Raw genomic sequence first — 15,523 nt, 5'->3', positions numbered from 1 at the left:
CAGCGGCTTTAACGGTAACGAAAAGAGCAGACAGCTTCCTCGATGGCGACGTGTTAGAGGTTCTCTGCGTAACGTAAAACCGAGACGTTTAGCGCTCGCTACTCGTTACAAAACAAAGATAACAATCCTAAAAGCCTCCCAAGATGTATGGACGTTTATTTGCAACCGTAAGGCATGGCATTTTGCGGCCTAAAATGCCGCAACGTTGGCTCTCGTCTTCACAAGTAAGTGGCCTACATCTCGGCGGATCGTTCGATCTCGATCGGTCGGTCAGCGTTGGTTGGCCTTGAATAGATTTACGTCGGTCGGGTTTTCACACGTGAAGGTGTCGTGAGTTTCGAAATACTGCAGCTTTTCCGAGTGACACGGTTGTGTACTTGCAATGCTGTGCGCTCTAAATCGCTCGCACATGCTTTCCGTGTTGCTGGAAGGCACGGTTTGAACGCATGCCCTCACCTCAACGTGTCGTCCGCATGGAGCGGGTTACAGTGTTTTCATAAGTTGTCGCTATCAGATCTTCACTCTTACCGACAAATTTTTTACTCTGCTAGCGTATATTATATCTTTAAAAATTTTATCTTCGTTGTCCCATTGCAGCTAATTCCCTTTCACCGTTTATTTGACGACTGTCAGTCCGCCACTGCGACGCGGCGGTTTCATTTTGTGCCGCTTATCAAGCGAGCGCGGGTTCGATGTCCTGCGGCGACGCTTATCTGTGGAGGCGATATATATCTACTACATGCTCAGATGGTGAGGGGAAAGACAGTTTTAGAGCTATGTATCCGATTACGAAACGCTAAGTCTGGTACGAAGGGAAACGGCGAAAAGGAATAGATTATATGTGTGGGAGATTGATAAATAAATGACTGGAGCCGGATCAAGTGGAGTTTATCACTGTGCAGAGTTCATGCTTTTTTTTTTTTTCGTGCATCGTTACCGGCCGGCGCGCAGTGCCACTTGTGACACACACACTTACATAGGCAGCATATAAATTGGCCGTATTTTGCTTCTGTAATGTCATATGCTAAGCCAAGGACTTGTGCACATAAATTACATTACTATATGTCAGCATGGTTATACCATATACATATGACTCACTCTCACTTTCATTGCATGTGTGCTATCTGTAATCATTTCTGGAGGTCGTGTCAGATAGGATAGCAAAGAAAACTTCTTTCTACTCTATATCTATATCCTTAATGCTTGATTGTTCGGTATTCAGTCTGTTTGAAAAGGAAAAACATCTCAACCGTGCCAATTATTGAGCTGGCCTAGAGAGATGTAATGTTTAGAACTGTCTGAATTCAGTGCACTAGTAGCTATAGATTTTATCTCATGCTGAGGTGAGGATCTGTGTTTGATTAGTGATTGCTGTAATCAGAGTAGTGAAATTATGAAATATCAGGACAGGGCATATGAGGTCTATAAAGATAGAAGTTGTCTGTAGTCATAGTTGCTATCAGGTTGCATGTTAGTAACTGCAGCACAGGTTATGAACAGAGCAACAATTTGTTTTGAGTAGTGAAGTCAGAAGCTGTTAGCAATGCCGCAGTATAGGCCACAGATGTTTACCAGTTCAGAGGAATTGGTGCCCTTGGGTCAGGTTGTGGCATGAAGCCAAAAATGAACAATGAAAGGCATGCTAGGCTGCAGCCTGGTGTTGCTTATCTTCATTATTCATAGTTCACCATGATTCTTTTCGCGGAGTTGTGTTTTTTTTTCTTCTCAGTTGCGTCTGGACCGTTCTGAGTGACAGTGGCTGCACGGAAGTGCTCAGGCCTCTGATGATGATAGAATACAGTCATGGTTCACCTGAATTAGAATGCAGTTTCGTTGGAAGTGTTCAGAACAGTTGCTTTTGCTAAACATTTAAACAGAAGAGCCAATTGTTGGGGAATTCTCACAAGGTTTTACAGTCGCACACAAGCTATCATCCACCGTGTTGAATGCAGGGAAAATGATACTTCGGCTTACTATTGACCATTTAGTGATTTAATGGCACGTAATTACAAATGCAGCCCAGGACAGTGGTGACTGAGGCAGAAAGCAGCTTCCAGGCACCCACACTAATGCACCGCCGCATGCCAACAACCAGCAAGATGGAGTTTGTGCCAGCAAACGCCCATGATGGCATCCCCATGTACAGCATCCTCAACAAGGATGGCACTATTGCCGACGGTGCCGAGGACCCAAAGGTGCTTGCACGTGCTCTTTTGAGAAGTTTTTTCTGCATGCTTAGCAAAGTGTTAGATCTCGGGGAATTACCATGCTAACTTGCACAGGGAATGCACGTTTCCCTTTAAAATTTACTAAAATTCGAGGGAGTGCGTTTATTGGCCCGGGTAATATGTTGGCGAGAATTTAAATATTGACTACAAAAGTAGTGAGTGCATTCATTTTGCAAATGAATGTGGTAAATATACAAGGACTGGTTTATTTGCTGCAGTGCAGAGATGTCGTTAAGGTCACTAAGGTGACAGGGGTGTTACCTTCTCATGTATAAAATATCCTTATGCCCTGCTTCAATGTGAAGTTCACTGTGGACCATGTGACATATGATTCAGTAAAATATTACGTTATAAGCCTACTGAGCATGCAGATTTGCATAATTCTTCCTCTGGGAAGAAGCATAAAAACAAATGCAATACTTTTTGAAAAAAAAAAGCAGTATTAAGGAACAATAACAGCAGTGCCACGCAGCTTTTGTTCTTGCTAAAAATAAGTTTTATGGCTTTTTCTGGCTATGTTGATGTTTGGCCGGCAGCAAAAACACATTTGTTGCTGGGAAAATTAGATTTAGAAATGTAGCAACTCAGTACAAATGTTTATATGCATCTATACTGTACTACAGATGCTAGGAGTATAGGTAGAGCCCAAAAAAATTTGACTTGACCTGACTTACTCTTTACAAATGCCCCGTATGTGCATCATACGAGAAATCAGTAATAACATGCATGGCTTACTTCTCTAATAGAAAAAGTGTTGCTATGTCAACACAAAATAACTCTGTGATCACTGTTTGGAAGTGAATAGCAGTGCAGCTGAGCCTCAGAGATTCTCAACCAAAAAAAAAGTATGGACGTCATTGCACTTTTTTTTGTGAAAACGGTCAGTGTCAACAATACCTGCGCCTAATCTTTTTTTTTTTTTCTAGCACAGACAAGCTGCATTTTCAGTGAAAGTAACGTGTTTCTCTTAGAATGCAGTAATCCAACAACATAGGCCAACTTAATGAATCATGAAAAGGTCTCAAGCATCTGCAGTGAACTTGAGCCTGCAGTGAGCATGAATCATATGTGCAGTAGGGCAGTGTGCGTAAAGGGTTGCGAGTTCTTCGACGTTAAGTGAACGCTTTCTGACCTGATGCATGTCGACACCCTTCCTGAGTTTTCTCCTTTTCCCGGCCATTCTGCAGTTGGACAAGGACCTCCTGCTTCGCATGTACACCAAGATGGTGCAAATGAACGTCATCGACCACATTATGTACGAGTCGCAAAGGCAGGGCCGCATCTCCTTCTACATGACCCACTACGGCGAGGAGGGTGTCCTCATTGGCAGCGCGGCCGCGCTGGACGATAAGGACCTCGTCTACGTTCAGTATCGCGAGTATGGTGAGTTGTGGGGTGCCGAGACATTGGCAGTGTCAGCCTGTTTAAGGCTTGTTGCATGTAGATCACGTTGTTTGCGTTACATCGGTGGGGTAACCTGTCGACCAGCAAGAGACCGTCGGTGTTTTCAGTCATAGCGTCCTATGCTGTTGTCAGTGCCACCTACGCCAGAGGAAGCCCATTGCGCAGGCGTCACTGTGAAAATATGCAGCATTTTGACGCATCATTGTCCAAGGGCTGAGTGAATCAGATCTGATGTGCAAGCTCTGCCCAGCATCTTCTAGCATGCAATATATGAGTGCTCTGTAAAAAGAAAATGCTTCAGAGATGAGAACATGCAGCTTTACACTAAGGAAGGATGCTTTAAGCCGCTACAGTGAACCGCAAAGCTATGCGCAGCAAAGCACCGATGTGACAATGTTACCTTCTCCCCTTGCCAGGTGTCCTGCTGTGGCGAGGATTCACGGTGAACCAGACTATGCAGCAGTGTTACTCAACCATGTATGACTATGGCAAGGGTCGCCAGATGCCCATCCACTACGGCTCGACGCAGCACCACTTTGTCACCGTCTCGTCCACACTGGCCACACAGATGCCACAGGGTGAGTCACTATGTGATCGTTAGGTGAGTGAGCAGGTTCTGCAAAAGAAAGGGTGAGGGTTCTGCATTCTTGGTATTGGGGGGCAGGCCGCCCATGGTCATGCCAACTTGAATTTTTTTATTTGCCCTAATTTGTCACGTGGCATAAGTTAGAAAGTCAAAATGCAAAACTGGAAACTTCATGGCGAGGCTAATTTTATCATCTCATTAATAGATACTATACGAGTATGCGAGTAGCAAAGAGCTTGTTAAAATGTAATGCCAACAAATTGTTAATTGGCAGACTTTAGGCAGAACTAAAAAAAAAGTTCAGTGTAACATATTGTGTGCAGCATTCATGTATGAAGAGTAATGATGGCTCTCTGTCAGAGATACAGAGATACCTCATCAACATCTGAAAGGGGCATTAAAAGTTATTTTTATTCTAATTATAAAAGCATATTGCCTCAGAGCCTAAGAATGTGGGAAATGTCGGTTTTACCACATTTGAAACTGGGTGCATAGATACGGCCGTATTTATTGCAAGTCCAGAAAATGAGGGGAAACTCTTCTAGCTCTGTCTCCATTTGACTTGCATGAAAAACAATGGCAGCGGTGGGCACGGCGTACGCTTACAAAATGTCACAGAAGAAACAGTGCGTGGCCTGCTACTTCGGCGACGGTGCCGCCAGCGAGGGTGACGCCCATGCAGCCTTCAACTTTGCGGGTACCTTGGGTGTGCCTATCATCTTCATCTGGTAAGCCTTCCCCCCTTCCCCAATTTTTTTCTTTCTGGTATTGAGGCTACTCTTTCATTTTGCAAGAACGTATTCACATGAATGAACAAGTTCAACACTGATCAGTACCTGACTGATAGACTTGTTCCTTCATGTGAGTAACAAAGCTGGAGCTGCTAAGCACAGTTAATTCGATTGCAAAAATTTAATTCATACGAACAGAGGGTTGAAGCACTTTTAACGTCACCTGTACTTACAGATATTTACAGAAAGCATGTCCTAGAAACTTGTGTACTTTGCTCTCAAACCTTATACTTTTTTTTTTTTTGCCTTCACTTTTATGTTATGGTCCTGTCTTTGTAGCACTTCAGCTGTACAACCAAGAACTAACAATAACAACATTTTGATTAATTTATTACTGGCGATTTTTTAAACAAGAATTGTTGATTTATGGAGGGACTAGTTGATGCTCTTGTGTATTTGGGCGAATCTCCCGAGATGGTCTAGGTTTTATTCAATGAAATACTTAGTGCTTATCATCCATTGTGCAGCTCTGTAGGGGGCCAATAAATGGTTTCTGGTCAGGTGATTAATTATTCGCTTGATTGAACTCACTTTTCCAAAACAACAGATTCTTCATTTATTACAAATTAATGAAGCAGGAAACAGTGCCAGATGGGCTGTGAAAAAAGGGTCGTATTTATTCGTACAATGAATGCACTTGCATAATGGATGTGATCACTATTTTGTTTGCAAGCTGTACATCTCTAGTTTTTATTAAATATGGGCCTCCTTCTACTGCCCAATTATTTCTCATGTCAAAATAGGAATGTGTGCGAATGTATTACCCTATGCAATGAACACAGCCCCAAAGCTTTCGTAAAATATAATCGGGAAAGAAAGGTGCATTTGTTTCATAAGTATATATGGCATACTACAATATGCTACCTCTGAGCTCAGTTTATATGAACAGACCAAGGATATGCAAAGGTGTAGTTAGGTTAAGTATTCCATCTTTGTGATGATCTACACATGTGCCCATTATGGCGAATACCTTCTAATGGCCTTTGCTCAGCTATTTTCTGTTGCAAGCTTGAATGATGGGTCCCGTGGAACCAGGAATGTCTTTGCTCTTGTATGTTATCCATGTACGTGATAATCATGTTCGTTGTCATTGTTGTCGTCGTCCTCCTTTTATTCCTTTTTCCCGCCTTTGATATTTAGTAGCAGGCCTGTCAGTAATGGACCAGTCCAACCTCTGTGGTTTTCAACCATAAATTCCCACTGCTGTCTGTTGTTGACTAATCTGTTCAATCATTGCTTTCATCATCGTTCTTGTAAGTTACTGTTGTATGCAGTGTACCAGTTCATAGTTCATAGAAACAGTTGCCTGTTTTGAAGTTTTAATGGTCTGCATTTTTTTTTTTTGTCCACATTCACAGCCGAAACAATGGCTACGCCATTTCAACGCCAACACATGAGCAGTACAGCTGCGATGGCATAGGTATGTCTGACAAGTCCTTTTTCTTATTACCTTGAAGTTTGCTGTCTAGACGAAGACTTAATATACAGTATGTTAAGTGAGCCGCTTTGGTAGTGACACTGACTGGGGCCTAATAGAAACAACACATCCCAATTTTACAGTTTTCCTTTTTTTTGCAATATTAGGTTTCTTACAGTTTTGAAGCACAGAATCGAAAACTTGTTGAAGCATGTTTAGCAGAAGTCTTTGTGCCATGCTTACAGGGCAGTCGGTGCGATATGTCTGTGTGCTAACTTGTCATTTTGTACCTGTTAAGTATTGTTGTGTCTTATTGCTTAGTAATGTGTTGTTACTTAGTATATAGCTCAGTTCTGTGAGTTTCACTCTCAGCATGCACTTTTGTCATGGCACGATAGTCTTCACAATTTCCAGACTGCTCATTTAAAGAAACCACAGGATGCTCAACAAACAAAGATACAGTCTATACATGGCACACAAAAATGGCATTGAGAGGGGCAAGTGTAGCAGGCCTAGCTAAATACATGGCAGCACACAGAACAGTCTGTGGAAGAAGAAATGAAGGAATTAGGTCAGCTTCTGCCTTACTACAAGTTTTTTATTTATTTTATGCCATTAGGCGTTAGACAGTGATCAAAAACTGAACTGCTACGAATTCCATTTCTCCACTTTTTTGAAAAATCACAGCTGCTCGTGGCCCATCATACGGGCTAACAACAATCCGCGTGGATGGCCAGGACATCTTCGCCATGTACCAGGCAATGCAGGAGTCGCGGCGTTTTGTGATGGAAGAGCAGAAGCCTATTCTCATCGAGGCAATGACATACAGGTGTGTACCGCTAGCCCTCAGAGGCAGCATCCTTCCTACTGTTCACACATTTATCCCCTCACCCCTTACCCCCTCCCCTCTCACCCACCCCCCGTGTAGGGTAGCAAACTGACTAGTCTTTCGGTTAACCACCCGGCCTTTCCTCTTCTTCCTCCTCCTCCTCCTCCTTGTTGTCTAATACAAGAGTATGTTTGAATGTAAAAGCTCCCGATCGTTTCTGCCCATGAGACCTTGTTGCGAAAGGGCTGTAACACTACAGCTGATGAGCTTTGGTTTGAATTTTCAAAGTTGTCCTTTGTGGTACTCGGAATGAAAAAGGTGAATTTTAGTCTTTACACCTGGAGGTGTGCTGGTGTATTCGCACTAGTGCACTCATTCACCAGTACACTTGCATGAGTACACCTGCACTGACACACCTTTGTTGGTAGATGTTCACTGGTACACTTGCACTGGTACACTTGCACTGGTACACCTCCACTGGCACACCTTCACCAGTATAGCTGCGCTGATACATTTGCACTAATGTATTGCATGTACCAATGCTGGCAACACTGAGAGCAAAACTGAGCAAGCATTTTATGAGCTGAGTTGCAAATGCATCACATGCATTCTCCATGCAGGATTGGACACCACAGCACTTCGGATGACAGCACGGCATATCGATCAGTGGATGAGGTCCGAACATGGGATGAACAGGGGCATCCAATCACGCGGCTTCGCCACTACCTCATGGACCGCGGCTACTGGACTGAACAGCAGGACAAAGAGATAAAGGCAGCCTTCAAGAAGGAGGTATTGTTCATATATACCAACAGCTGTTATTGTTTTTCCGCATGCCATAGCCAAGGGGGCTGATACGAGGCACAGCCATTGTGGAAGGCTCTGCAGTAATTGAGACCACATGGCGCTTCTTAATGGGCTCTGGAATCTTGGTGCACGAGTGTTCTTGCATTTAGTTCATGTCGAATTGCAAGCGCTGCAACCGGTACAGTGCCTGCAACTTCATTCAGTACTACTGACGTTTCTTGTTGCAGCTTTGCTCTCTCATTTGATCTTGTAGCTAACCGACGGCTGCCAGATTGCAGCATTTGTGGAGGTCTTCCTTGGTTGCATGTTTCAGAAACAAGCAGGCTGATTTACCCAACATTTGAACGTTTGTGAATCGTTGCAATGCTTTTAGTAGATACATCAACTTATAAGAATCGCTCAAATAATTGATGCCGGAACCAGAGCTTATCTGTTCCTTGCTTACAGGGGTGCATGCATTTATAGATTCTGAAAATTGCTTGCAAGGAAAGGCTTGATTTTGTTGCTGATTTGTTCCTGTTATAATTAAACAACCTTGGCTGCTGCCAGCAGTGTCAAAGCAGTTACTTTGTTAAAGTCCATTATCACATGCTCCATTCTGTGGAGAAGAGCAGTAACACCAGAGTTGACCCCCAGTCTTATCAAAATCTCTGAAGCCGCAAATTATTTCACCGAGTAAAAAAAAGATGATTTAAAATTGAGAATGCTATGACTCTGCTACTGTCTGCAGGAAAAGTCGCAATTTAGTAAACGGGAAAAATTTTCATTTTTCTGTTTAGTATTTGGCTGTTGATCACGGGGGAATGCTTTGTCCATTTGCTGTGGTGATCTGTGCTTGTTGAGCAGAGCAGCTCATACACTACCAGCATGACAATGAGGAATGCCATGATATTACACCCGCCGCGGTGGCGCAGTGGTTAGGGCACTCGGCTACTGATCCGGAGTTCCCGGGTTCGAACCTGACCGTGGCGGCTGCGTCTTTATGGGGGCAAAACGCTAAGGCGCCCGTGTGCTGTCAGTGCATGTTAAAGATACCCAGGTGGTCGAAATTATTCCGGAGCTCTCCACTACGGCACCTCTTTCTTCCTTTCTCCTTTCACTCCCTCCTTTATCCCTTCCCTTACAGCGGGCGGGCGCGGTTCAGGTGTTCAGGTCCCCCAATATATAAGACGGATATTGCGCCATTTCCTTTCCCCCAAAACCAATTTTTATTATTATTAATATGATTATCATGCTGCAGGTTATCCATACAGTAGGAATGTGTATACATTTAAATTTTCAGATACAAATCAAATACGATTATAAAAAAAAATTGGCAGTGGCTTAGCTCAGCTATACATTGCGAAAGCTTAGGCATAGCTTGGTTAGCCTTGTCTGGCTAGTTGTCACGTAGTTCGTCACTTGACCAGTCACATGGTTCGTCACATGGTGCGGTGCGACCACGGTGGGAATGCGAGCACGGCGGGAATGTGAGCACGACGAAACTGTGAGTTCGTGGCCAATGTAGCTTTCGCTACAAAAAGTGCCGTCGAATACCGAATCGAGTATCGAATTCCTGTTCAGTATAAAAAATTTTCAGGAAAAGATGGGCCGAAATAGATGGGCCTAAACTGACTCACCATCATAGAGAAAAAAAAATTCCAGTGAGGTGGTTTCGGGATGCTCTCTGGCTGTCAGATTTGCCAGGATGAATATTTAGTGAACATTTCATATTGGTGGCGAACGACTTTCTAGAGAATTAGCTCTTATTAGCATGTCCCTCAGTACCTCAGTTTCGCACTGTTGTCGGCGTCTGAAAGCGCCACCTGCCACTTATACCTTGGTTGTCGGGTGGCAGAGTGGAGAGGAGAAGCTCCTCTTCTGCATTTTTAGGGATGAGGAGGGAAGAGAAAGAGAGGGTGGGAGGTGATGGGTGGCATAGTGACTTGGTTGTCTGCGTCAGCTGCAGGAGGCAGTTGGTTGGAAACCCATTGACACCCAGTGCAGGGTATCACTGCAGTCCTGGGTAAGACCAGATTCACCTCCAGCTGTTTGAGTTTGCAAGAAAAAAAGTGAAACAAGCAAAAGTTTTTTGCCGTCACACCACAGCTAACACTCAAACATTTGTGTTACGCATTCATAACTGTCCTGTGACTTTTTTTTTTTTGACTCGGTAATACAGTTATCGAAGCAAATAAGGTACTATTCAAATTCTACACTACTCAAACAGATTAAGCAACTCAGGTCAAGCTCAGAGATGCAACAGTAAGATCGTTTTATACAATAGTGAGTGGAAAAGTAAAATAAAACTTGAGGGGACGCTCAAGCTTTAAGGGTATGAGGCGATAGCATTAATTGGTCCCTCCAGTGCTCTGGGGTCCTCTTTGCAGACAGGGATACTGTTCTTTCTTTCATCATCACATAACAGTTAACATTTCAAAAGCACAATGCAATAGCATTAGAGATCCCTCCCATACAAGTGCTCCTCCTCTTTTGCCTGGGTTCTGCCTACGTATCTGTTATGCAGAATCAATCATTCTCTACGTTACATTCATACACCGCAGGGAGTCCTATTAATATTCCTGGTGCAGTTGTGCAGCAGCTAAGCGATGCGCCACTGTCCCGGCAGGTGGCTGTCTCAAATACAGCACACATGCACGCACATGCACACCTGGCAGTTGCCTACAACCCAGTGGGCAGCCTGCCACAAAGCAGGCATCAGACAAACAAACGCACAACGGCTGAAGTAGGGTATGCCCAGTATTAGTGATACTGCACTAAAAAAGGTGATGTCTTGACTTTTCAACGACTAGATAATTAATTTAAAGATGTCGCACGTGCCATAAACAGGGCACATGTGCCTTAACTAGCCTTCGTGTTTGGCACACTCCTGTTAAAATTGCAGTTCGGTTCTTTTGCAGCCATAATTCATAAGTGGAAGCTTGCGAGCACGATGTAGTTTCTCACGCTTTTTCTTTTCGTTTTGACATTTTGGGCAAGTATATTGTTTTAACCCTTGCAACCACAGCAGTGGCCTAGTGATTTGAGCATCCGTCTCATATGTGGGAGGTGCGGGGTTTGATCCCCAGTGCTGCCGAGTACCCACTAGTTTTCCAGCAGGGGCAAGCTTTCCCCTGGCCTAGTGCTCATCTTCAACTGGGGTGAAATGCTTGGGAAAGTGGTTGAAAGTTCGTGCAGACCAAGGACGCAAAGGTCAAGTTGCCTTTGCATAACTAAAAGAATAAAATCATGTCAACATCATTTTCGCTCTCACTTTTTTTCTCGTGCAGGTGTTGCAGACCATCAAGGATGTTGAGAAGGTGCCCAAGCCACCGGTCAGTGACCTCTTCACGGATGTCTACAAGGACATGCCGCCGCACCTCGAAGAGCAGATGAAGTACATGCTAGGTCACGTCAAGGAGTACAAGGACCAGTACCCTGTCGACCTTTTTGCCAAGGAGCAGAGTTAATTAGGACGGGCCGCCGATATGAAGTCCCAGCCCCGCTGGCAGGAAAGGTATTTCGGTGATACTGGAGCCTAGTGCAAGGGTTCTCAAACTTGGGTCCACAAAACCCTAGGATTCCTTGAAGTCCTTTTCAGGTTCTCCGAGCATCCAAACCTATGCATGCCTGAAACCCCAGCTTTCAAACATACCCTCTTTATTTTGAGATTAATCATACTTTAATTGTTCATAGCGAACTGTTTATCAAACACAGTCATCATGATTTAATTTGGCTATTTCTCTGGGTGGCTCTTGCTTGCGTCTTAGGCAGGAAGGAGCGGAATTGAAATTTGGTGGGATTCCTCAGTACCTGAAAATCGTTGAGGTTCGCTGAGTCTTTTAGAAAGATTGAGAACCCCTGGTCTAGAGCTTGCCATTGTAAGTCAGGCATGATAATATTTGTATGACTGTGGATAGGTCTTCCGCACAAGTGTTCTCTTGTCAGATATGAAGAACATGTTTCTGCTGTGTTAAAGCTGCGTTGAGGGCAGTTTTGATGATGTAATGCGGCAGATTGTTTATATCATCCTCTTGAGTGGGGGGCATAATATTATCACAGGCACAGTGTTTTGTTTTTAAGTGCGGAGAAGCAACTACCTTATGTTGACTTTGTATCGAGGGTAGGTTTTACAAAATGTGGTTTTGCAAGTATGAGCTGCCTCATGTTGTGTAATTATGAGTTTAGAGCATGGATTGTTATGCTGTGCCAAATAGAGATTTCATTAAGTCACTGTGGTGGCCATTAGATTCTTGGTGAAAATCATTTGTTTGCTTTGAATACTACAGCTGGAACACTAGTATTTGTGCCACCATACTTAGTCACTAGATTTTGTACTAGTTAGCAGCAGAAAGCTGTGTGGGTTACAATGTATTTGTGATTTATGTATGCACTTTGACCACTTTGTACTAATGACATCTAAATTAAACTAGACCAACCTTAGATGGAACAGCATCACTCCTTAATACTGCAGTCTCAAAAGAAGCTCTTCACGCTTGGGCAAGTTTAGTGTTCATAAAGCATTTCATTGTAATGTAGTAAAACAGCTGCATTAATAGTTTAATTTGCAATTAATTGCGTGATGGAGCTTGAGGTGACAAGGATATATTTACATACTGACTGTTTGCATTGTCTGTCGCAATAAGGTTAAAGGCTTCAGGGCTGTTCAAGCCATAGAATTAGCAGAGGCATTTCAGTGATTCCAAATTCTAAAGCATGGGTTCTCAAATTTGGCTCTCCAGAACTCTAGGGTTCCTTGGAGTGATGTTTGGGTTCCCCGAGCTTTTTCGTATTTGTGAAAGATAATATTTGAGTGTATATGCTATCTGAAGCAGCAAGTGAGATTTTTCCGCTGTTGTGGCCTAGTGCTGGCACACTGTCTTGAATAGGAATGGTGATATATACATTACGTTCAAGGTTGTTCTCTTTTTGTGCTTGTGTTTTAAGGTTTGCCGTAATGAAGTCCGCTTGCGTGAATATGGGAGCATTTCATGTGTGTTGTGAGCATGTCAGTACCACATGAAGTTCTTGTATTGCTGAGTTTTTGTGGAGCTCTGGCATTGATAGTGTTCTGAACCTTGCATTTTATGTCTATAGGGTGTAAAATGAGAAGCATTTCTTTTTAAGATCTATTTTTGTGCTGTTTATCTGTTGAGGTAAGATCTACTCACCAGTGCTTGCTGAAGTTGCTATTTAATAAACCATGAATGTAGAGACATAGAAGAAATACGTATACGTCATTTATTGTGCTTTTTGTGAGTACAACGAAAACACGTTTGTTCCTTACCAGTTCCTTACAAATTGGATACTTATTTGCTTCTTCTATAGTTACGTATACTATATAGCATAGCTATGCCTATATAGAATATGATAGCTTGGCTATAACCATTATTTTGTTGTAGCTCTGTTAATTCGCATTCATTAGGCATTCAAGCAGAAGTATATTGTTTTGTTGTGTGCGTTTTGTTGTAGTGGGCAGTTATTAAAATGCTACATAGTCAGGTAAATGGTATAGCACAGTATCAAGTGACTATATTAGGCTTGTCTGTTCTAGTAAATAGTACATGCAATCAGCTGTCCGCTAATTTTAATCTTCTGTTTTGGCTCGATGCAAACTGCATGCTAGTGGTTGTGAAAAATGAAGGCAAGATCTTGAGTATAGCATTTTGTTTGTGTTTGTCACGTAAACTGCAGTATATAGGTATAATCCTGTTTATGGGGTACACAGTTACACTTAGGGCAAATGCCAAGCTAACTGCATGTCTCTGAAAACCGTATTATGTACAAGTTACGTTAAAACACAAAGGCATTCCAAAAAGGGATTTGGTTATTTTTAACCACACTGATATGACAGCCTAACTACTAAAGCATGAATGGGCAACTTTTTTGGAGAGATGTTGCTTTACTTTGCAATGTATGTGTATGTCACATGTTTTTATATATACTGATGTTGCTTTTGGTTTGCTTAGTACCAATAATCATAGAGCTCATATCAGTAGTTGCAATATTAGTAAATTCCAACAGGAAGGCATCGTCTTGCTAAAAGACCACTTAGGTAGTGTAACGCAGACATATAAAAGCATGGTTGTACAGCACACAACTGAAGGCCAACTTCCGGGGTTTTTCAAGACTGACATGTTTTGATGAAGGCTTTGCTGTGGTTGCTACCCTCTGTCCCAATCATTTATGCCGTTACACAGCTGTGTGTAATTTTTCCATGATACAAATTGATTTTAAGGTTGCACATTTGATGATGCCATTAATGGCGATTTTTGCAAGGAGCCCAGTTTTGTAAAATCACAAACACACTGTACATATTGATGCTTGCTGCACATTTGCAGAACAAGTGTTCAGCTTTATTTCAATCAAATCAGACATTTCATGAACAGCGTTATCGCTTGCAGTTGCTAATTTAGCTGCTGAATACATACACCAGAATTTTCCTAATGATGTCACATTACCACATTACTTGCACATCATTGTCTGACTCAGTTTTAGTTTGTTGTTTTTAGTGTTTTAAAATTGCAGTGAGCAGTATTTTAGAAATGATTTGTTGTAGCAGAGGAGGGAGTGTTGGGAAATATAATGTTACATTCTACTCGAATTCTTCAGAAGCCCTCAAATTTGACCTTCAAGTCAGGTACAAAATGACTCGCCAGCATGTTGTGTTCACGTAATCAGCGTGCGTCACAGGCATTTCATTTGTTGAATAAACTGTTGTACTTCTAATCAAACCCATGTTTTGTCATGTCTGAGTCATGTTGCCTATGCATCTATTACCTGAATTTTGTTGGCATGGTTGTGAGCTTTTGCATCCTAGGGACACTAAAGGGAAATGGTGAAAGGAACAAAAGTTACTCTCAAGTCATATATTACTCTTCAGGAATCCTAAAACCATTAAAGCTCGTTAATTAGAACCTCAAGGCACTGGAAATACGTTAGAATTACCTGAAAGCTTGACTTACTGAATGGCCCTCAAAAAACTGCCTAAAAACGTTCGCATTGTAGTAACTTTATCTCTTGAAAACCCGGGCCACGGTCATCTGCTTCTGAAATATGAGAACTACGTTGTTACAACGATTTTTCATGTGTTAGCATCAGAACCGCAATGTCGGAAAACTCTGTCTGTCTGTAGGAAGCCTTGGTTGATCGGTGATGAAGTGGAGCGAAATCCCTTTTAGGGGAGAGGGAAGACGAAGAGAGTGGGAGGTGGCAGGTAGGGGAGAGCGGAGAGGGTGTGCGACTTGTGTCACTGTTATTGTTTGATTGGAGAGGGTTATGGTGTGTCACAGGGTTATTGACGGCTGTATCATGACTCCCGCTCACAAGGTTTGAACCCGACAGCGACTGCTCCGTCCTGGGGAATACTAATGCTAATGCATACTCTACCGCAGGGCTTGCATTGATCATCCATAATTTTTTTTTTTTTGCAGTTACGTCAAATCCTTTACTGTGTGCAGAGCGTCAGGATGTTGAAACATG

The 15,523-nt window shown here is 42.8% G+C and overlaps 1 protein-coding gene across 1 annotated transcript; it reads left to right on the top strand.

The window, feature by feature from the left end:
• The first annotated feature begins 3 nt into the window (after positions 1–3).
• LOC144133449 (2-oxoisovalerate dehydrogenase subunit alpha, mitochondrial-like) lies at positions 4–14,775 on the top strand. The gene is made up of 9 exons (XM_077666548.1): positions 4–224; positions 2,019–2,195; positions 3,416–3,611; positions 4,049–4,210; positions 4,802–4,946; positions 6,368–6,429; positions 7,114–7,255; positions 7,876–8,047; positions 11,332–14,775. Exons 1-9 carry the CDS (start codon positions 144–146, stop codon positions 11,509–11,511), a joined length of 1,317 nt encoding a protein of 438 aa, XP_077522674.1. The 5' UTR covers positions 4–143; the 3' UTR covers positions 11,512–14,775.
• The last annotated feature ends 748 nt before the right edge of the window (positions 14,776–15,523 follow it).

The sequence above is a fragment of the Amblyomma americanum genome, chromosome 5 (genome assembly GCF_052857255.1).
Source record: "Amblyomma americanum isolate KBUSLIRL-KWMA chromosome 5, ASM5285725v1, whole genome shotgun sequence".
Lineage (NCBI taxonomy): Eukaryota > Metazoa > Arthropoda > Arachnida > Ixodida > Ixodidae > Amblyomma > Amblyomma americanum.
The sequence above is the reverse complement of the archived record's forward strand: the minus strand, read 5'-3'. Positions and strand labels throughout refer to the sequence as shown.